Source organism: Periophthalmus magnuspinnatus, chromosome 6 (genome assembly GCF_009829125.3).
Source record: "Periophthalmus magnuspinnatus isolate fPerMag1 chromosome 6, fPerMag1.2.pri, whole genome shotgun sequence".
In the NCBI taxonomy this organism is placed as follows: Eukaryota; Metazoa; Chordata; class Actinopteri; order Gobiiformes; family Gobiidae; genus Periophthalmus; species Periophthalmus magnuspinnatus.
This window is the reverse complement of record NC_047131.1, coordinates 24,717,529-24,738,656: the sequence shown is the minus strand read 5'-3', so window position 1 is coordinate 24,738,656 and position 21,128 is coordinate 24,717,529. Positions and strand designations below refer to the sequence as shown.

The 21,128-nt window shown below is 38.9% G+C and overlaps 4 protein-coding genes across 4 annotated transcripts; 3 read left to right on the top strand and 1 right to left on the bottom strand.

The window, feature by feature from the left end:
* Positions 1–12: 12 nt before the first annotated feature.
* Positions 13–5,699, top strand: pla2g15 (phospholipase A2, group XV). The gene is made up of 7 exons (XM_033968147.2): positions 13–334; positions 854–1,007; positions 2,153–2,271; positions 2,352–2,450; positions 2,748–2,972; positions 3,150–3,262; positions 4,306–5,699. The coding sequence occupies exons 1-7, from the start codon at positions 184–186 to the stop codon at positions 4,705–4,707; spliced, it is 1,263 nt and encodes a 420-aa protein (XP_033824038.1). The 5' UTR covers positions 13–183; the 3' UTR covers positions 4,708–5,699.
* Positions 5,700–5,872: 173 nt separating this feature from the next.
* On the bottom strand, positions 5,873–7,799 carry usb1 (U6 snRNA biogenesis 1). The gene is made up of 7 exons (XM_033967978.2): positions 7,369–7,799; positions 6,962–7,101; positions 6,704–6,887; positions 6,520–6,573; positions 6,318–6,423; positions 6,161–6,241; positions 5,873–6,041 (listed from the first exon to the last, which is right to left on the bottom strand). The coding sequence occupies exons 1-7, from the start codon at positions 7,500–7,502 to the stop codon at positions 5,928–5,930; spliced, it is 813 nt and encodes a 270-aa protein (XP_033823869.1). The 5' UTR covers positions 7,503–7,799; the 3' UTR covers positions 5,873–5,927.
* On the top strand, positions 7,720–11,047 carry znf319b (zinc finger protein 319b). Its single transcript, XM_033968182.2, has 3 exons — positions 7,720–8,329; positions 8,765–8,830; positions 8,925–11,047. The coding sequence occupies exons 2-3, from the start codon at positions 8,826–8,828 to the stop codon at positions 10,870–10,872; spliced, it is 1,953 nt and encodes a 650-aa protein (XP_033824073.1). The 5' UTR covers positions 7,720–8,329; positions 8,765–8,825; the 3' UTR covers positions 10,873–11,047.
* A 2,339-nt stretch (positions 11,048–13,386) lies between these two features.
* csnk2a2b (casein kinase 2, alpha prime polypeptide b) lies at positions 13,387–19,784 on the top strand. The gene is made up of 12 exons (XM_033967864.2): positions 13,387–14,278; positions 14,895–15,006; positions 15,520–15,621; positions 16,485–16,535; positions 16,687–16,746; positions 17,083–17,166; positions 17,550–17,660; positions 17,766–17,867; positions 17,991–18,091; positions 18,214–18,362; positions 18,435–18,518; positions 19,270–19,784. The coding sequence occupies exons 1-11, from the start codon at positions 14,175–14,177 to the stop codon at positions 18,509–18,511; spliced, it is 1,053 nt and encodes a 350-aa protein (XP_033823755.1). The 5' UTR covers positions 13,387–14,174; the 3' UTR covers positions 18,512–18,518; positions 19,270–19,784.
* Positions 19,785–21,128: the final 1,344 nt, after the last annotated feature.

Below are 21,128 nucleotides of genomic sequence, written 5' to 3'. Positions count from 1 at the left end.
TGGTTTCGATTTGTTTTGTCTGGTTTGATAACTCTGCAGTCTGCCGTGTACCATGTGATATCTTCTCGACGCTTCTTGTTTTGTCTCATTCGCACTTTGGGAACATTTTGAAGAGGTTTACCGCTTCAGCAGCATCTGACCGGCCTGTCCAGAGGACTATGACTGTGGGGCTATGAAAGGGCCATGGAGGCTGTGGGTCGGAAACACGCCTCTTCTACGCTGCTCAGAGTCGGTTTGTTGTTGTTGGTACTGTCCGCTCGGACCGCTGGAAAACCACTGGACCAATGCACCGCCAACAAGCCCCGGGACAGCTCCAGACCTCCCGTGGTCCTCAGTGAGTGCTCTGTGTTTACTCCAAAACGCACTAGCATGTTTTCCAAGGCATGTTAAAGTCATTTATTTTGACGTAAGGTTCACCTAAAGTACTTCATGTACCCACAAAATGCTAAAACTAACAAGTTAGCGTGAAACATAATCGTGGTTGTCCAGTAGTTTACATTGTTTTAGTGGTTACATTGTTTTAGTGGTTATCTGTAGTTGTTTACTTTGGACGCTGGTCATATGACTTCAGCTTGGGCAACATGACTCTGCTGGATTGCTGCCAAATCTGAGAAAAAAGGAGAAAAATCTCCAATGATCAATCTGAATGATCCTCAGAATAAAGTTATTTTAATATCTCACAGATTACTGTCTGACAAATGGCTATGTAAAGGTCCCAAGTATTTTAATCACCAATAAATCTAGTAGCGTGAGGTACTTTTCACTTGCGATGATTTTACACTGCTTTCCTTAAATGCCTTGATCGCATGCCACTTATTAAATCCTAAAATAATATTCTTCATTATATTTACAGTACCTGGTGATCTGGGGAACCAGTTAGAGGCCAAACTGAACAAACCCACTGTGGTCCATTATGTGTGTTACAAGAAGACTGATTTCTTCACTCTGTGGCTCAACCTGGAGCAACTGGTGCCTGTTGTCATCGACTGTTGGATTGACAACATTAGGTACTTCACTTTCTTGAGTTATTTTAATTCATCATCATCTATATTAAACCGGGAGCAATAAATTTTACATTTTGTTGGCTGCTCTGACAATTGATTTCCCCCTCCCCAATGAGCTCAACCTTTGGCCTCAGATCCTTCTTATGTCAACAAGTTAGAAAATGAGGGATTCTGCCATTATACCTTCATCGATTATTAACTAAATTACATGCATGAGTTCAAATTTAACAGAAAACAGGTGGTGTGAAAAGGTGTATATATAAATAGGTGTAAAAATATATATGATACACCACTTCTGTTTCTCATATTTGCCTAGGATATGAAAAAAATCCATTTACAGAAGTAGTGGTAGTAGCAATATAAATGTAGCCCATATTTTGAGGAAGTATACCCTGAAATATGAAAATTTGTAATTAATTAGTAATCACATATAGCAGGGGTGTCAAACTCATTTTCACAGAGGGCCACATCAGCAAAATGGTTGCTCTCAAAGGGCCAGATGTAAACGTACGACAGTATAAATGTAACCAAATGTAATGTAAAATAAATATAACTACTTTTTAGTCTTGTTAATTAACTGTTTTTGTATTTATTACTTATTCAAGTTATAAATATTGCATATAAGAATCAGAAGACTTTTTTATTGCCATTGTCAGTGAACACAGTTCACAAACTAGGAACTTACTTCAGTGATAAATCACTGAATAAGTACAAATAAGGGCATGCACGAAGTTAAAAAAGATATGCTTAAAAATAAAATAAAATACTTAGAGGTAGATATATACAACAACATCATAACAACAGTGCAAACATGGCTTATTAAAGTGACCGGTATTGTAAAGAGTCCAGTTTAGTGCAGATATTCAAAAGTGTCAATGGTACAGCTATTATAAAGTGTTCTTGAGACAAACAGCAGATGGGAAGAAAGTGCATAGATCTGAAAAAATGGCTGGGTCACTGTATCTCTTGATAAACTGATCATTTAAGACACCTTCATATCTTTTGATTCACCTTGTAGGGGCCATATAAAATGACCTGGAGGGCCACATTTGGCCCGCGGGCCTTGAGTTTGACACATGTGACATATAGAGATAATGAAAAGATGTGATATTTTAAATTGTTTTTATTTTATTATTTATCATTTCTAGGCTTATCTACAATAGGACCACTCACACCAGCTCGTCGCCACCAGGAGTAGAAATTCGTGTCCCTGGCTTTGGGCAGACATACTCCTTAGAGTATCTAGACCCTAGCAAACATAGTGTTGGTAAGTAAGACTAGTTTATTCTTTGTATAAATAAATGCATTTAATGTGTATTCCATTGTGTTTTTGTTTCTTGTTTTTAGGCATGTATTTTTTTAATATTGTGCAGCAGCTTGTGGATTGGGGTTACACAAGAAATGATGACATCAGAGGTGCACCTTATGATTGGAGGAAAGCACCCAGTAAGAAAATGCACATTTCACTCTAATATCCCAAAAAATGATAGTTACACAAGTTGGCCTGACCTTCTCACTCAAATGAAGGGATGAAAATGTATGTGAAGGGCAAAAGTAGCAGAGACTTCAGAAGAAACTTTGACCCTTGGATAAAGATTGCTTTTAAAACCACCTCACGGAATTCCAGTCTTTTGTTAAATATGTAGTCTTTTTAAGCAGGAAATTCCACGTCAGATTGTGCTTGTTCTATACTATTTATGACCTGCAATCTTACGGGAACCAATTTTCCTTCCTTGTTTTTAGATGAGAATAAAGACTATTTTCTGCAGCTGCAAAAGATGATTGAAGAAATGGCAGAGAAGGCTTGTGAACCGGTAGTTCTGATAGCTCACAGTATGGGCAACATGTACACATTGTACTTCCTCAACCAGCAGCCACAGATGTGGAAAGACAAGTACATCAAGGCCTTTATTTCTCTGGGAGCCCCGTGGGCTGGAGTGGCCAAGACTCTGCGTGTGGTCACATCTGGTATGGAATATGTGAGATCATGCAATTCTGTAATAGAAGTATCCTCTCAACCAGATTAGCTCAAGGTTCAACACTATATGATTTTCATGCTTTGTAAAACTGACATGTAACTTTATGTCATGTGGTATGGCAGTTTTTGGTTAGTATTTGTTTAATTAATCTGTAATTATTCTACAGGTGATAACAATCGTATCCCAGTCATAAGCCCACTTAAAATTAGATTCCAGCAGCGTACAGCCGTGTCCACTTCGTGGCTCCTCCCATATGCTCGTGCATGGCCGAAAGACAAGGTATGTGTACTTTAATTTACTGCTGTTTTACCCCCTTCCCTCATTTGGACAGGCTTCCCTGTCACTAAAATTTCACTTTAGTTTTTAGGTAATGGATTTTTCCTATACTCAAATTTAAAAGCAAAAACAATATTTTTTTAGGTTACCCATTGTTGCCTTATTGTAGCTTATTTTTTTTGCCAAAATATGATTACTATGATAAGCCACTTTCCATGAGACCAACAGCGGTGGAGCAGTAAATTTGGGAGAGTTTAAACTGTGCAAAGTGACCTTTACCGCCATGAGTTTGAAGCATTGCCTGGTTAGCCAAGAATACATAGCTCTTCAACACTTTACAAAAACATGGACACTGGACACATTTCTGATTTTAGATGGGCATGACTGACAGGTGGGACACACACATTAAAACAAACATTGATGCCCAGCTGAAATGGGAAAAATAAAGGAAAGAAATAACAAAGGCCTGAAAAACATTGTAGATTTCTTCCGAATCAGGGCAGAACACAACTAAGATCAGACAAACTCAAAGCATTACATTATAAAATGTGGTAAATGGTCCCAGAGAATGTAAATATTTTCCTGTTTAGCCTCGCTTTAGCCACGTCTCACTGCGCCACAAATTTAGGTTCATTGCTGGCATCTGTATTATGATGAAAAGTATAATTCCGGTGTGATTCTGTTTTTATTTAATAAGAAAACATCTGCTGGGTTTGGGTGCTCACGTTTTTTCACTCCTGTCTGCGGGCTCAAGAGCACTAAAACACTCCACCATTAGCTGTAAACATAACCCTGAATGCATCATGCCTATCCCAACAAAATACATAAATGAATTATTCCAACAAGATTTTAATGTCAAATACCTTTAAACCTGCAGTTTATTAATTTTAGCAGATCGTTGCAGAAGACTTAAATACTATACATTTTTGTTGTACTACATTCATTTTCACAACCGTAGTTCATTAAAGACAGTATTTCTGTTTGTGCAGAATTGTTGTTTGGCAGGAATAAAAAAACAAAACTTTTTAAATTTTGTTTCATACTAGGTATTGGTCCAGACCCCAAACTTCAACTACACAGTGATGGACTACGAGCGTTTTTATAAGGACATTGGCTTTGAGGATGGTTGGTTGATGCGACAGGACACAGAATCACTGGTCTCTGACCTGACTCCTCCTGGTGTGGAGACTCACTGTCTATACGGCTCGGGCATCCCAACCCCGGAGGCTTTCCAGTATTCAAACAAATTTCCAGATGTGGAGCCTACTGTAGTGACAGGGGATGGAGATGGAACTGTGAACTTGGTTAGCGCTCTGCAGTGTAAAACATGGGTGGGCAAACAGAAATATAATGTTACTTTAAAGGAACTTCCGTCCAACGAACATGTAGCCATGCTAGCAAACATCACAACTGTGGATTATATCAAGAAAGTGCTGTTCTCACCCTGATACAAACTGAACTAGATGCTGTGTGACACTTAACTTATGTCTTTTTAACTTTTACAGAACCATAATATCCATGTTTGGGGGGAAGAGAGTGTTGTGGAATCAGGGTTTTAATTAATTTTATTATTACTCAGTTTTGACTAATGTCAAATTGTTTACTCAAAGCTTCTTATTTGTAAATGTAGTTAAGAGGCGATACCTATCTGCGATCAAATCTTTATTGCTATGAAATTTTTCCCATCAGAAGAGTCAAGCACTCTGTACAAGTGCCACATTTATATAACATGAAAATATTAAGTTTAGTGTTTTGTAAGGTTTAATTTTGTACATGGCCCCAAGCCAGTTTTACCCAGTGCTTTACCATTGAAAATTTTTTTATGTGAAAACTGAACCATATATGTTGAAAATTAGGGTAATCAGTTGAAAGTATATTTTATATTATTTCACAGGCCACATGTTATAAAACTATGTTCTAGGACAAAATACAATTTGTTTTGTATTTGATGGGGAATAATAAGCAATTGATACACTCAAATTTTATCACCTATTAGACTGAGATAAATCTAGTAGACTACACTGGGGATGAGTGACACATTTATGTATAGATATACATACATATATATAAGCAGCACCTTATTTAAACCCTACCTTTTGTAATTGAAGATAATTCAAGAAATTCAGTTGGTAAACCTGTTTAGTCATTGTAAATGCCTGTTTGTTTTTACAGTTTGAACTTAATACATTGCCTAAGAAGAAAATTATATTTTGGATGTATTTTGCATAGTGTTGAAATGGCTAGTCTAAAGCTGTCTTTTTTTTGTTCCCTGGTGACATACCTGTGTTCAAGCGGCATACCAAACTACAGTGATAATTTACAGTGAACTGTGAAATTGTATATGATTTGAGTAAATAAAGAATTTTCTGTATTTATGTTGTGTGTACTTTAAGAATTTGCTGGCATTAACTTCTTGTGCATGATTAAAATCAATCCATCCATTTTCTTCCGTGTTATCTGGGCCAGGTCGCAGCTTAAGCAGAAATGCCATGACTTCCTTTTCCACACAAACTTCTTCCAGCTCTCCCAGGGGGGTGCCAAGGTGTTCCCTCACCAGCCAAGAGACATAGTCCCCTCAGCGTGCCCTCTCAAACGTTTCGCAAAAACATATTTGGTCTGTTGTACTAAAAACTTTATTTCATTTATTAAAAAAATAGTACTTTATCCACTACTTTTCAGGACTCAATGGAAAGCAGAAAACTTTATTTCCTGTCCGGCATCGAAGTTCCACACAGTTCAAATTTAGGGTACAGGGACCATCTTCTTGTTTGTCCATTATGCTCTGAAAATAAAAAAAATAAAAAACATTACCATCTACTCTTCAGCATACAGTAGGCATACAGTATTTTATTTTATAACACTGTTTCTTGTCTTATTAGTATTAGCTGAATATCTCAATACCTGAAGTTCCTTCAGAAAGCCATTTATCTGTGCTTTTAGGTCTCCAATACACCAGGCTAGGCTCACATGGAAAGAAGGATCCTTGAGCACATAAGCAAAAATCTAACATAAATATGGTTAAGATGCTTAAAGGATTTGTAAAGTAACAATAACTTACTTTGTAAAAAGTATTCAATCCAAAATCTGCCATTGTTTTGTCCACTACTTTGATAAGGTCCAATAGTTCATTATTCCCTGTTGACACTTCTACACCAATAAATGTTCTAGAGAAAATAAAAAAGACAATCTCCAAGGAAATTCTTATAACTGTCAATATTATTTAAAAGTGATCTATCTCCAGTAAGGATGAGTTTACAAACCTTGTCTTCTCAGCATTACAGTAGACTTTGAGCCTCTCTGCTGAGCACATGAACCTGATAAAAATCAGTCAAAATAAGCGTTCTAATTGTAATTAAATTGATCATCTCACAAATATTTTATAGAATAGCTCCATTCTTCTCAAATAAAATGTCTTGGGTCCATGATAGCAGCTACAGCTCTCACCTTCTACAGTGCACCAGGCTTGCCTTAAGATTCTGTGTGAATGGTTGAATCCAGTGATATCTCAGCACCACCGTCTGTGAGAGACTGAGATGAAACTCCTCCTGTGGCCTCAAATCTATGCCATGGCATTTTGCAAGTGACACAAACTCATCCAGTAAGTCAGTGAATTCCTCCTCAGGGTTGTCTAATGACAATGAGATGGTGTCACATAGAAGAATAATTAAGATGAAAAAGGTGCAATGTGTACTATGGGCTTACAAGGCAAATAAACATAAGTCACCCAGTTTCCCTGTTCATGTTTAAAAGAGCGGATACGTCCACCATGGAGTGAGCTGTCTTCAGTCTGTGGGTCCAACTCTTCAGGAAACATGTTCAGGACACAATGAGGGACAGGTAACCTGCCAGAGATACAACACATTAAATGTGCTTAAAACAGCTCTTAGATTTTCATTACTAGGTTATATAGCCTCCTTAGGTCACCATCTCTATGATGTCCATTCATTTTCTGTTAAATTTTAAGTTATACCTTGTATTTATATTGTATTCTAAATGTATATTGCCTATTCTGAAACACTGTTGTGTTAATAATAGTTACGTTATTTTGATGTATGACATATATATCGGACAAAGACCTTTAAAAAAAAACCCCAAAAAACCCCACTTACTTAGTTTTTGTTGACAGTTGTTCTATTTTAGGTCTCTTTTTATCTGGATATGCATTTTCACCATCTTCCTGGCTTCTCGTATTTACTGAAGAGTCCCCTTCCTCGTCTGAGCTGCTGCTGTAGACCACTAGCATGTCCTCGACAAGTCAAATGTTCCCATAAATAATTACAGTATCTGGTAATCAAATAAGTTTAAGTATGAACGCAGTATTTTATGACTAGGCTCGTGAGGCGTATGTCTAAACCATGGGTCTAAACCATGGATCTAAACTCCTCTAGATCCATGTCTACACTATAAACAACCGGTACTCTGCATAAACGTGTCCCCTTGAAACAATGACAAAAAATTTCGTTCCAAGATAAACAGACAGTGAGTTGGTTGTAAAATTGCTTAGTCTGTACCGTTTAAGTTTGAGACAAATTAAATTACATTTTCATACGAACAACCTATGCGTTCATAATTTAGCTAGTTGTATACTATCTGAAAACGAATCAACCTTAAATCTAATGACGCGTCTAATACCTTTCTTTCTCTTTCCTTATATACAAGTGTGTGATTTTTTTTATCGAGTGGTGCGTGCACTATACAATATAGTGCGAAATCACTCATGCCAATTATCAATTAACTTTGATTTATTCATGCTCCATGCGTGCGGGCAAGGCGCTGTTGTTAGCATAATGCTATCAAGCAATTTGTAACTGAATTTGACGCGTGATGAATTGAGTCACCAAGAGAATCTCATAGAATCGTTAAGGATACACCTAAGATGAGATTGTTATGCTATGTGGTGAAGGGTGGCGATGGGGAAACAACAGCTTTGAATGTACAGTCCCTGGAGCCGCATCGCTTGAACAAGGGAGCATCGCATCGTCGCACAGGCTGTATGCGGATGTAGGGGGACCCTGCACGGCAGACCCGCGAGAGGCACTGGGATTTTTGTCTACTCTTGTGATTACGCTGGTATATTTGTCTATTTTACTATCTCTATTTGTTAGCCAGAGAACGGAGGTTAACTTTATTATTCATACGGGATCGTCAATTTATGTCAGCTCCTTCTCTGTCGTTTCTGTGGTTTTCCTAGCATAAGGCTATGTTAGCTTAGCTAGCTAACGTGTCAAGTTAACGAGATATAAAATCTAAGATGCGCAGATGTCGTTGTACAACTTTTGCCGCGAATATCAAACTATGTCAACATTTGCCCCCTTAATTACAAACAAACTCATCTTTTTATTACGTTCATAGTCATTAAATGTTTTGATAACACGCCCTCTGTATGTGTTGATTGAGAATTCGCGCATAAGATAAAATTGTATTTCAATGTATTTTTGTGTTTTGGTCACTGATTATACTGTACCATATAATTTTTTGAACCATCCGTATCTTTTGTCTATTCAGGTATCATTGATCATCCAGCATAAGTTGAAGTTACACTTATACACTCATCTCAACTAATAAAATGGAGTAAGTTTTAAAACTTTAGTGTTTTTTTTTTTAATATTGAACAGAACACCCGTGTTCACAGCACCTAATTTTTTGCTTTTTGTACCTCTTTTAGTTGGGCTGCGTCTTCTGCTAAGCTGAATCCTTACAGTCGAAGCCGTATGACAGAGGCCTGGCAGCAACATTCTGTTGCCCCACCTCAAGTGGTTCACACTATTCCCCCAGGAGCAGAGAACCCATTGGGTTGTGCTGTGTATGGTATAGTTCTTCAGCAAGATGCTCCATCTGTACCTCAACAGCCACCTCCGTCTCAGCACAACCAGCACAGCAGCCAGCACAGCAGCCAGCACAGTCAACAAATCAATGGAGAACAGCAGCATGGACAACGGCATGGACATCAGCGGCAGCAGCAGCAACAGCAGCAACAGCAGCAACAGCAGCAGCAGCAGCAGCAGCAGCAGCAGCAGAGGCAGCACCCAGCCCAGCCTCAGCGGTCTACTCTTCAGGGGGAAGCAGGAAACAAGTGTGGGGCATGTGGACATGATATCTCTCACCTTTCCAATCCTCATGAGCACCAGTGTGTAGTCACGCAGGATCGATCCTTCCAGTGTACACAGTGCCTGAAGATCTTCCATCAAGCTACTGATTTGCTAGAACATCAGTGTGTTCAGGTGGAGCAGAAACCTTTTGTTTGCGGGGTGTGTAAAATGGGTTTCTCTTTACTAACATCTCTTGCACAGCATCACTCTTCTCATAACAGCAGTAACCCCATGAAGTGCTCCATTTGTGAGAAAACCTATAGACCCAGTTCCTCTGACAGTGCTACACCATCTACTTCAAAAAAACATGCTCATCATTCTAGTCGCGATTGTTCAGCCAGCAGTAGCTCTTCCATTCTTCCTTTCCCCTCAGCCCGGGACAGACCATACAAGTGCTCTGTGTGTCAGAAGGGCTTCAAACATTTGTCTGAACTGACACGACACGAGCGTGTTCACACGGGAGAAAAGCCTTTTAAATGTGATATATGTGATAAAGCATTCAGCCAGTCATCACACCTACAACATCACCAGCGGACCCATAGCAATGAGAGGCCATTCAAATGTGCGGTTTGTGAGAAGAGTTTTAAACACCGCTCCCACCTGGTTCGTCACATGTATGTCCACTCTGGAGAGCACTTGTTCAAATGCAACTTATGTGAGCTGCACTTTAAAGAGTCAGCAGAGCTCCTTCACCACCCATGCCACCCACAGGGTTCACGGCCCTTTCGCTGTGCGACTTGTGGCAAAGGGTTCAAGCGCCCCTCTGATCTTCGTCAGCACGAGCGCACACACTCAGAGGAGCGGCCTTTCCACTGTGACGAGTGTCAGATGAGCTTCAAGCAGCAATATGCTCTGGTGCGTCACAGACGCTCACATCAAGACCCCACAGATCGACCGTTCAAATGTAACCTGTGTGACAAGTGCTTTATGCAGCCCTCTCACCTCCTCTATCATCAACATGTCCATGGTATGGACAACCTGTTCAAATGTGGCTCCTGCCAGAAAGAGTTCAGCCAGTCAGGTGATTTGCTCAGACACAAGTGTGGCGAGTCCCCTGTCAGCTCCCCTGACAAACCATACAAATGTGACGTCTGTGGTAAAGGCTACAAGAAGAGCTCCACACTACAGCGGCATCAGAACTCTCACTGTCAGGAGAAGCCACTGAAGTGTTCGCTCTGTGACCGGCGTTTCGTGTCCTCCTCAGACTTTGTGCAGCACCGATGTGACCCGTCACGAGAGAAGCCACTCAAGTGTCCAGACTGTGAGAAACGTTTCAAATACTCATCTGACCTGAACAGACACAAACGTGTACACACCGGGGAGAAGCCCTACAAGTGCGACCACTGTAACAAGTGTTTCAAGCAACGTGAACACCTCAACAAACACACCAGCACTCACACCAGAGAGGGCCAGTTCAAGTGTGTGTGGTGTGGGGAGCGCTTTAGTGACATCAACTCTTTGCAAGACCACACAGTGCAGCACACAGCAGATGGCGGTGGTTACCCTGTGTCCCAGTGTCTGTAACTGCCCTCAGAGAGACAGAGGTGTAACTGAGTTGGCTTGTACAGTTTTATGTATTTAGATCTGGTAATGTTTAGCCTAGTATTTAGTCCAGTAAAATATTTTTTAATTTAGTCTCTTCTGTAAGATCTTTTGTATCTAAACCGATATTACAGTTGCACTGTTTGTTTCAACATTTCAGCTTGGTTCATTCGTCCTTTTTAACTTTGCTTCTCTGGTGTCAGCTTCTGGCAACCATAAGTTACAACTGATTACTAAAGGCCATGTCCACTCAATGATATCCTAATGCATGCTTTACTATGTTTTATAATGACCATATTTCATTATCACCATATCTCTTCACAACTCCACTACTCTTTATTTAAGTATTAGTAGAATGACAGTACATTTTCACTTTCATCCTATTGGAACAAAGAACACATATTCTACAATGAAATATTTTCCTAACGGCATGGGTAAACGTTGCTTTTACAAAAATCAATATAGATTTAAAGCTGAACTATGTAACTTTTCAATTGGGGAGTTGTGCCATCTTTTTTGTCTCCATTGAGATGTTTTTTTCATTGCCTGAAATGTTCCACAGTATGCCATTTATTTTACCTTGCATTTGTTGAACTATAGGTTTTTTTGATTGCTAAAAAATACTTTTTTTTCCAGTTTATTTTTTAACTTGTCCAAGGAGTGGAATAAGCTGCAGCATTTTGGAGACAAACAGGTGGTTGACCCTCTGCCATAGTGCACAAAGGGCAGCTCATTTAACTGCATTCACCAAAACACTATAAATATCAAGTACAGGCAGGATATGTAACTGCGCTGATGTGTAATTACATAACAGGCACGCATGAGCATGGAGGTTGTAACACTCCTGTAAATACTGTTGATTTGAGCTGAGACTTGTCCACTTCCAAAAATGAATCAACTTTTTTTTTTCTTATGTATTACACACTCTTTGTATTCCTGCATTCGCCAAATATTTTAACAAGAGCTTTTGTTTAGTTTGTTTTGTCTTTATTCCAGGAATTTCAAGGAAGAGTGTGTGTGTGGGGGGGGGGGGGTGCGTGCGTGTGAATGTATCTGGTCTTAAGTGAATGATCAAAGAAATGTTTTAAAGACCCCTTTCTCTGAAGTCCTTGTTATAAGTTGAAGTCCTCTAATTGTCAGTATAACTTAACAGAGGCACCCTGCACAGAGGATGCTGACCTTTGAGACATTTTGCTGTTGTGTGTAGTATTTAGCCTAGTAGTTTTTTTATGAATGAAGCTAACCTTGTCCGAATGGTGAAGATTTTTACATATATTATTTACCTACTCTGTGATTTGTTCTGCCCCCTCCCTTTTAACTGTTTCATGTCCATTTGCAGTGTTTTATTATATTTATATCACACAGAAAGTTGGCATTAGTCTTTTTAACACTGTCCTGGAACTCTGTGCCCTTTGATTTCTGTCCATAACTATGATTTAAAGGTATTATTCAAATGTCATTGATTCAGATTCACAAATGATCTAGTTACAAGATTTTGCTAGCATTCTAATCCAGTTAAATAAGTGTTTACATTGATATATTTAGGACAAACAGATCAAAAGTCAGTATATTGGCCCATGCTTTACCCTGCATATACCAGCATGGTGTCTTTACAAATATATTAACTTGTTTATTCTTGAAGTATGTGTATTAATGGGTGCTAATATAATTGGTTACAAGTATTGAGTTCTAACTAATAAGAACTATGTTTAATAATGTTCTATAAATGTTAGTTTAAAACCAAGAGACACTGACAGTGCCCAACACCACGGTTGTCTTGATATTACAGAGGGCATAACAGTAAGCAGTGGCTCATAGATGACGTTACTGCTCTATGATGACACCAGTACACTTGTCCCAAACACCTTCTGCCATGTTCACAGTTCACCCGAGACGTCCTGCATGCCTTCTGTGTTAGTTCTTGTGCTCTCTTCTATAAAACTGGTTTCCATTTGCTTGTGCCCTATTTAATTTATTTTTATTTTTTCTACAAAACTTTTTTTTTTTTTTCTTAAATTCTATATATGAGTCATTTCGGAAAAGAAGACATTGTAATTTTGAAAGTTTGTGCAGAATGTGTATTCAAGATGATCTGATGTAGCATTCGGTGACACATGGCATTAAAAATAAACCTTTTCATATGTAGATAATATTTTCTCTTTTTTTTTTTTAATAAGTCATAGTATACCTTTAGATAAAGTCTTCCTAACTCTGCAAAGGGAATGTAGAGGACCAAGTAATTCAAACTGTTTTACAGAAAAGCACGATGTAATTCATTTAATGTATTAACAATATTACCTTTAATTGTAGAAGAAATTTCTCTAAGGACCTGGCACCACCTGTACACAAAAGTATCACCAAAGCCCAATGCAATACAGTATCATTTGGACACTGTACACATGCATATTTTGATCTTGTACTTCCATGAATGCAACGGACTTCTACAATTTCACACTAAATTCTCTCATCGCAAGAGGGCGCTATGGTCATGCTGTGGGGTGCACTCAGCCGTTGGTTCAGGTTCACTTCCGGGGAGCTCGCTCCTGTTCAATCGTAATTCGCTTCCCTTTTCCTACGCTTACGACCGGGTGGTCTGTTGTACAGAAACCCCCGAATACGGGCCCCACTCCCGGCTGCTGTATCCAGACCCCCGTGGCTCTGCTCTCCCCCCACAATCAACCGCAAATGAAGCGGGCTCTGCCGATGAGCGCTCTCCGTCTGTGCGACATCTCCGCTCTCAAGTAGCTTTGCTGGCTAACATTAGCTAACAACATCGATCTCTTGGCTACTCCACCCCCTCTGCTGCTGCTCGACCCCCGCTTCCATCCTTCTCATCAGCCCTTGATTGATAGCTAACGTCGGACCACCAAGGAGCTCTCCATCTTCTAGTTATATATGACTTTTTACGTTTCATTTACGGGACTCCGGATTTTCAGGGCAACAACCCAATTTTTCTCTTCTTTCGTGGCCTTCTTAGGGTCTATATTTTCTCTACCTCGGCGGTTCTACTTCCTCGTCCTGGTTATATTTGCTATAAACTCTTTAGTAAAAGCCCCACTGGACTGATTTGGTTGTGACCAAGAATCCTACTCTGCGGAGATTCCAGTGTTGAATCTTTCTTTGGCTGTCTATCGTTGTCTCCTTTGGGCTGTAGAAGGAGGCTAGTTTTATTTCTCCTCTAACGTATACCCACACAGACCCCGTTATTCGTTTCGTTTCTCCAGCCTCTGTGCCAGTGTGTGAAAGTGCCCCCCTGAACGCCCACTGCGCCCCAGGCACTCGCCATGCCGGGTCCGGTGGCTGGTAGTAAGTCCCGTGTTTACGCTGATGTCAATACGTTGAAAAGCCGGGAGTACTGGGACTACGAGGCCCACGTACCTAACTGGAAGTAAGTACTATTTTTATTTGACCGATAGTTATGCATAAATATGAAAACTATACAGTGTAGTTTAGTTGACTGTGAGATGAAGTGTTGCCTACTCTGCCAGTGCTCATCAGGCTGCTGTTGTTGTATTAGCCACTTTGTGCCGGTTGGATGTTGTAGTGACTGTCTGAGATCTGTTCTTGACACTTTATCCTTAAGTGCAGTGACAAGTTTCACGTGAAAGCATTGTTTTGCATCTAGATAGATATTTTGTATTATTGTTTGCTCTTCAACTGGTAATTGAAAATTAAGTTTATTGAAAACCAAAAGATGAAATGTATCAATGCATGTTAAGAACCAAGTCACTGTTAAGAGCTGGCACAGATGGATTGATATAATATCTGTGATGGCACAGTGTTTAAAGTCTAGTGGCCGTCTTACACTTGAGCTGCTCATGTCAGTCTCCTGTGTCCTGTCTTCATTTGACTGAATTAACCTCTAGTTTGAGATTTCAAACACTTTCTCTGCTTGATCACAAGTGCTTTTACTCAGTGACTACCACTGTTAACTGCACATTGTAACCAGGAATATTTCCTTTTTTGTCACATTCACACGTTTGCTCTTCTGTTTGTCCCTATAGCAACCAGGAAGACTACCAGCTGGTTCGAAAACTGGGCAGAGGGAAGTACAGTGAAGTATTTGAGGCCATAAACATCACAAACAACGAGAAAGTGGTGGTTAAAATCCTAAAGGTATGTAATGTTCAATCTAGTTCATTTATTTGGATTCATTTGGTAGAAAGGCAAAGTATCTCAAGAATACTGCTGCCTGCAGTTACAATGCAATAATCTATGCATTTTAATAACTTTTAAACATCATGCTGCTAGCTACATTTCTGTAATTGAAAAAGGCGCCCATTCTTGTCACTTCTGCTGTTTCAGCTGTTACTATCAAGAATACAGTCATATATTTAGATAATCTATGGATTATGCTTTGCCACAATGTTTGTCGTGCCGTAGACATGCCAGTTAGCTTAGCTGTTAGACAAAGGCAGTTTCAAATTACCTGTCAGGCATGTTGATAAAGTAACCTTGGCCCTCCCAAATGCTCCAGTGTGTGCAGAGATTGACAGACGGATGCTGTAGCAGCCAAATCAGCAGCTTCTACACGAGGCAGCTCAGGGCCTCCCTCACACATTTTGACATCCCTACATTTAACCCTCTGTGGGGTGTGCGTGTTTGTGTGTGTGTGGTGTTTTAAAACAGCCAGTAAAAAAGAAGAAGATAAAACGAGAGATTAAAATCCTAGAAAACCTGAGAGGAGGAACCAACATCATCCGTCTGGTGGACACAGTTAAAGACCCCGTGGTGAGTTTTACGTGACACTATGCCATCTACATACATTAGGTATTTTCAAACTGAGAGAAACTTTTGGACTTTTGACTGCTGACTCAACAGAAAAAAAGTTCAAAGACAAGTAAAGCTTGTATCCAGTGCACAAGCACTTTCTTTTCCTTTGGTTTTTATTCTTAAATTTCCATGTTGTTTTGAAACAGAGTAGACCTTGCATTTCTCTGAATGGTTAATTCTAAATCATGCCCATCAGAACTTGTAGAGGCAGGACCTGTACCACACTAGATGTCTTTGAAAAGTGTAGGAAAAAGCATGTAGTTTTGGCTGCCCAGGCAAATTTATCTTTGCATGTAATGATGTGTAATTTTGATATCTTGGTGTTTAGTGCTTTGTATAATTTTCCTCATTAGATCACTTTGAAGGTGTGTATCATCTTAAAGAAACACAAAACAATTTCTTGTTTCTTAATGCCAACCAAAATACATTAATCGCTTTTAACCCTGTCTAATGAGCTAGTTCATTCTAGTTGAATGTGGGCATTCCTCAAGCTCCATATTTTTTGCTCTGAGTATTTTTAGCGCCTCCTCCACACATCAAGCTGTGGTGGAACCAGTCTGCATGTTAAAGAGCTTCCAGTTCTGAAAATACAGAAGTAGAATATAGGCCATTGCAAATTTCTGATTTAGAACACAATACAATGCACTGCACTGAAGGCTATAATATTTTTATAGTTCTAAAATTAAGTTTTGTATTGCTTGTGGTGATGATCTGTTGTAAAATCAAAGTTCTCTGGCCAAAAATAAAGGAGTGAATCAGTAATCAATTACATCCTGTTTGTGATTTAAACTCTTCTGTGTCTTTCTGCGGTGGCTCTCCAGTCTAGAACTCCAGCTCTCGTCTTTGAATGCATCAACAACACAGACTTTAAGGTACAATACAATTTGCTCTGTGCTGCATGCTAGCTCTGCTCATGTGGGCCAGGTGTGTCTTAGAAATCAATCAGGAGGACAAGAATTGAATAGACTATAAAGATAAATATATTCCAGTATTAACTTTTATGTATGCTTATTATTCCCACAGGAGCTGTACCAGAAGTTGACAGATTATGATATTCGTTTCTACATGTATGAACTACTGAAGGTGAAACTGAATACTTGATATATGTGCACCCATTTAGGCTTTAGCTGTTTAATATCATAAACTGGTTGCAGATAAGCAATTAGGTCCCCAATACAGCATCAGAAATCTCCACATTGACTATCTGAACTCTTGTTTTCCCATCTTAGTTTTTTTAACAAACAACTTTTGATGATTAACCAAAACTGACAGTGATCCGTTTTGGTTGATTGATTGAATCAAATTCAAGTTGCATTTCTCTAGCTTTATTGCATGCAGACTAACTAGAACTAGTAACTAGGCACACTCCATCTCCATTATTACATACTTATTAACAATGCACCTGTCTGTTTCTGTAAGGCCCTGGACTACTGTCACAGCATGGGAATCATGCATCGAGACGTCAAACCTCACAATGTGATGATCGACCACCAGTTAAGAAAGGTAGGCGAAACTCCATCGTTTTTTATTGAAACACCAACGTACTCTTTCAGCTAATTTTATCTTCTTATGTTTCCACCATGAGGCATTTTCAGTTTTAGTCACTGCAATGTGATTTAATGAATTTACAGTTTTATTTTTGGGGATTTTTGTAGCTTTTGCCAGTAGAGGGCAGCAGACATGCATTAGTTCATCTTCCTAAGCATTTATTGTAATCTGTTCTGTACCAGACATTTTTAAATCACAAGAAATGAAGTATTAGTGTCAGTATTATGCAAATAAAAATCTAAATGCATAATTTAAATTGTTATTATATATTTTGGAGCTGGTAACTTCATTAGGTTGTTAAAGCATTTTTTAGGCTTATATTGGTGTGTTTTTCATAGCTACGCCTTATAGACTGGGGTTTGGCGGAGTTCTACCACCCATCCCAGGAATACAATGTCAGAGTTGCCTCTAGATACTTCAAAGGCCCCGAGCTGCTGGTGGACTATCAGGTAAAATTGGATTCTAGAGAAAATATGATTTTTCCAAGCTCATTATATCACATCTGTCTTATCTAATTTTATTGTCATGTGTCTTGTGTTTTTGATGTGTTACAGATGTATGACTACAGTCTAGACATGTGGAGTTTGGGCTGCATGTTGGCCAGTATGATCTTTCAGAAGGAGCCTTTCTTCCATGGGCAAGATAACTATGATCAAGTATGGCCCCTTACTTATGCAAACAACATAATTTATTTTGAGAACAAAGAGAGAATTGGCTTTGAGTATCAAAACAACACAAATTGCTTCTCAAATTCAGTCATGCATTTTATTTATTCACAGCTGGTGCGTATTGCCAAAGTGCTAGGAACAGATGAGCTTTTTGGTTACCTACGAAAATACCACATTGAACTGGACCCACGCTTCAAGGACCTACTTGGACAGTAAGTGTTACTAAAATACCCACAATACATGCACATATTGTATTAACAGTAAAAACATTAGCCTGATATACTGATGTATGGCAGCAAATGTAGAAAATAATGTAATTTTTTTTCTATTGTAGACAGAGCAGGAAGAGGTGGGAACAGTTTGTGCAGACGGAGAACCAGCACCTGGTCAGCCCTGAGGCTCTGGATCTACTGGACAAGCTGCTACGATACGACCATCAACAAAGACTGACCGCCACAGAGGCCATGGAGCACCCCTACTTCTGTAAGAACTATACTATAGAGCAACATGCATAGTACATGAGTATATTCTTCAGCCTTCATTGTTCCTTTTCAGATCCAGTGGTGAAGGAGCAATCTCTTTCAAATTCTGAGAACAACATTGTTTCCAGTGGCAACACTACAGCTCGATGAAACATGGGTAAAGTGTTGTTATTTTGTTTTGTTTTTACCTTATTAACACTCAAAGACACACTTATAGTTTAAAGTAGCCTGGCTAGCTGGACATGACTTTTCAGTATTTTAGAGAAACATTTTATTTTGATTCGTTAGAAGCTTTTTGAACAGTCTGATTGACAGTAGGGTGATAGGGCAACAGTTGGTAGAGTGATAGTGGATCAGGTGGTAGAGCAGTCATCCTGTAACCAAAGGTTGACAGTTAGAATCTTGCTTTTTGCACTGCCCTATGATGATGTGGTGAAGGGCTTTGTGGCTTTCACTCCTGAATCCAATAATTTGCCTAATGTCTTCATCTCCTTCATTTCTGACTTTGAAACATCTGTACTTTCATACATTTTTTTTCCCCACTAAATGGCAGATGTGATATCTGTTCTTCATATAGCACACAGCAGGCGCTCACACAAATCCTCATGTATACATATACACATGCATACACACACCCATTTGAGACAGAAAGTTGTATGCAAAAATGCTGTTCTGCACTGTTCTTGGACAAGACTCTTCACTCACCATGTCTGTACGATAGTGATCAGAAATGTTAAATTTGCAGCCATGTTTCTGTCAGTTACCATCTTTGAAAAAGTAGAAACTCTGTGTAGAGGCTCAGGAGCTTCACTTTCAGTATTATTGTAAAAGTGAGATTATTATTGTGATATTGTGATAGTATTGGTTATTAATTTAGTTATTATTATTATTATTGTTTCTTTCTACAGAAGAGGACAAGAAGTTCATCTGTTACCTCAACTTTGTACCCAGTTGTGACAGTAACTTTGACAAGTGTACAGTGACAATGGAACAAATGGATACACACTTCTTCACACACCTCAGTCTAAGCACAGACATGTGAACACGCACTCCTCCTCTGTATCCGTCTGTGATTGGTTTGTCCTGGTTCCCTGTCTACAAGTCTGACCAATGAGCTCGAAGCTGCCCTCGTACCGAATGTCTTTTCCTTCAATGGTTTTCTTCCAGCTCTGTCTCACGTAGGTCAACAAGGACTTTAAAGACAATACTTCTTTTCCTGGTCTCTCTGGTCGTCTTGGTTTGCATCAGCATGGAGAATGAACAGGAGCGTGCGCCTATAGCCCCTCCTCCTCTTGTACACAACAGACACACTGATGTCTTAGCACTACTCCAGTTCAGAAAGTGGCATGGTGGACTCTCTAGATAGAATGACAATGATAATAATAATATTAATGAAAATAAATGATTTTTATTTAGATGAAAATGTGTCAAGTTGCTTTTTTTTTTTTTTTTAAACCTTAACAATGGTATTGTACATTTTTACCTGATAACGTGAGCCGGAAGAGATGACAACATTCTTGACCAAAAAGATCAGGTTTAAGTGATATCTTTTAAAACTTGCTTCCAGTGATATTTTGATTAAAATGTATATATTAATGGCATAAAAACACACAATTCACATGGAGCACCTTGAAATAGCATCTGAAATAATTTTTTTTTTTTTTTTTCCTTTTAGTATAGTGCACAAAGCAATTCCATCATATGCAAAGTTTTGAAAGTGGTTGATGCTTTTGTGGTTGTATGATAAATAATGACTCTATTGGAGGACCTCCATGTTGCACAAAATCCCTGTATAACATATTCCTTTCTTGTACTTCCACACTCATATAATCATACATATAAACAGTTCAGTAGAGGAGGATTCAATTAATATATGTTGTCACCATAAATGTGCATATTAAGAAATATAATGAATGAATATGATTTCTAAATTATTAGTATTTCAAACATGTATTTTCTAAATATATTTCTGATATGAACAGGGATTGCCTTTTACAGGTCACCCACTGTCTGGTTTCCTGTTGTCATTGTGTGTAAACGAGCAGCTAAAGTATCTGCTTCAGTTCTGTACAGAAACCAGTGCTGTACGGAAACCAGAGCTGTGTTTTCCTGTTCTACCACCCGACTCCTGAACTCCATGCTCACATAGTTTGGGCCTATAGACCTTTTACATCCTGCCCATGAAAGATTGAGCAGAGACAACTTGTCTGACCAACACTAGTAACTTGGGTCACAGGGTCCAGGTCTCTGTCCTAAAGCTGAGCTGGACTTTCCACAGTGGACTGTTGTCATTTAGATTAGAATCTTTATGTCTGACTGCTAATTACAGTAAACACACTGTTGATCCAGTACAGCAGGTTCATACTATATATTAAATATATTCAGTGCTGATCAGCTGATCTGTTTAGATTTGATAAAATGTATTATATTACAAAAATATTTCTGAGAAACAAAATATCAGTAGAGATCAAAAGGAAGCGACAAAATCGTTGATTTTGAAGGTTTGTATATTTAAATACTGCAGAAATTTCCAGAAGCCAATATATCAAGACTTCAGCTACTTTCAGTCTAAAACTGCACAATTTGATTTAGTTATATGCACAAACAGCAAACATTTTTTTAAACAAATTTAAAAGTTCCATAAAAAGATGTGGTGTGCTGCTAATTGTTATTTACACTAACACAATGAATCATGGCCAGACTAAAACAATGTGGAATGCATGAGGAACTAAATGAGGAACTCTCTGTAACACCACAAGTGACCCAT

Bases quoted from the DNA above. Each gene is read 5' to 3' on its own strand.
- pla2g15 (XM_033968147.2), top strand. From the start codon at position 184: ATGGAGGCTGTGGGTCGGAAACACGCCTCTTCTACGCTGCTCAGAGTC. The intron at 2,451-2,747 runs GTAAGAAAATGC...CCTTGTTTTTAG, and splicing joins TGATTGGAGGAAAGCACCCA to ATGAGAATAAAGACTATTTT. The intron at 2,973-3,149 runs GTATGGAATATG...ATTATTCTACAG, and splicing joins TCTGCGTGTGGTCACATCTG to GTGATAACAATCGTATCCCA.
- usb1 (XM_033967978.2), bottom strand. From the start codon at position 7,502: ATGCTAGTGGTCTACAGCAGCAGCTCAGACGAGGAAGGGGACTCTTCA. The intron at 7,102-7,368 runs GTAAGTGGGGTT...TATCTCTGGCAG, and splicing joins CAACTGTCAACAAAAACTAA to GTTACCTGTCCCTCATTGTG. The intron at 6,888-6,961 runs GTAAGCCCATAG...CATTGTCATTAG, and splicing joins GACTTATGTTTATTTGCCTT to ACAACCCTGAGGAGGAATTC.
- csnk2a2b (XM_033967864.2), top strand. From the start codon at position 14,175: ATGCCGGGTCCGGTGGCTGGTAGTAAGTCCCGTGTTTACGCTGATGTC. The intron at 15,622-16,484 runs GTGAGTTTTACG...GTGGCTCTCCAG, and splicing joins ACACAGTTAAAGACCCCGTG to TCTAGAACTCCAGCTCTCGT. The intron at 17,661-17,765 runs GTAAAATTGGAT...GATGTGTTACAG, and splicing joins AGCTGCTGGTGGACTATCAG to ATGTATGACTACAGTCTAGA.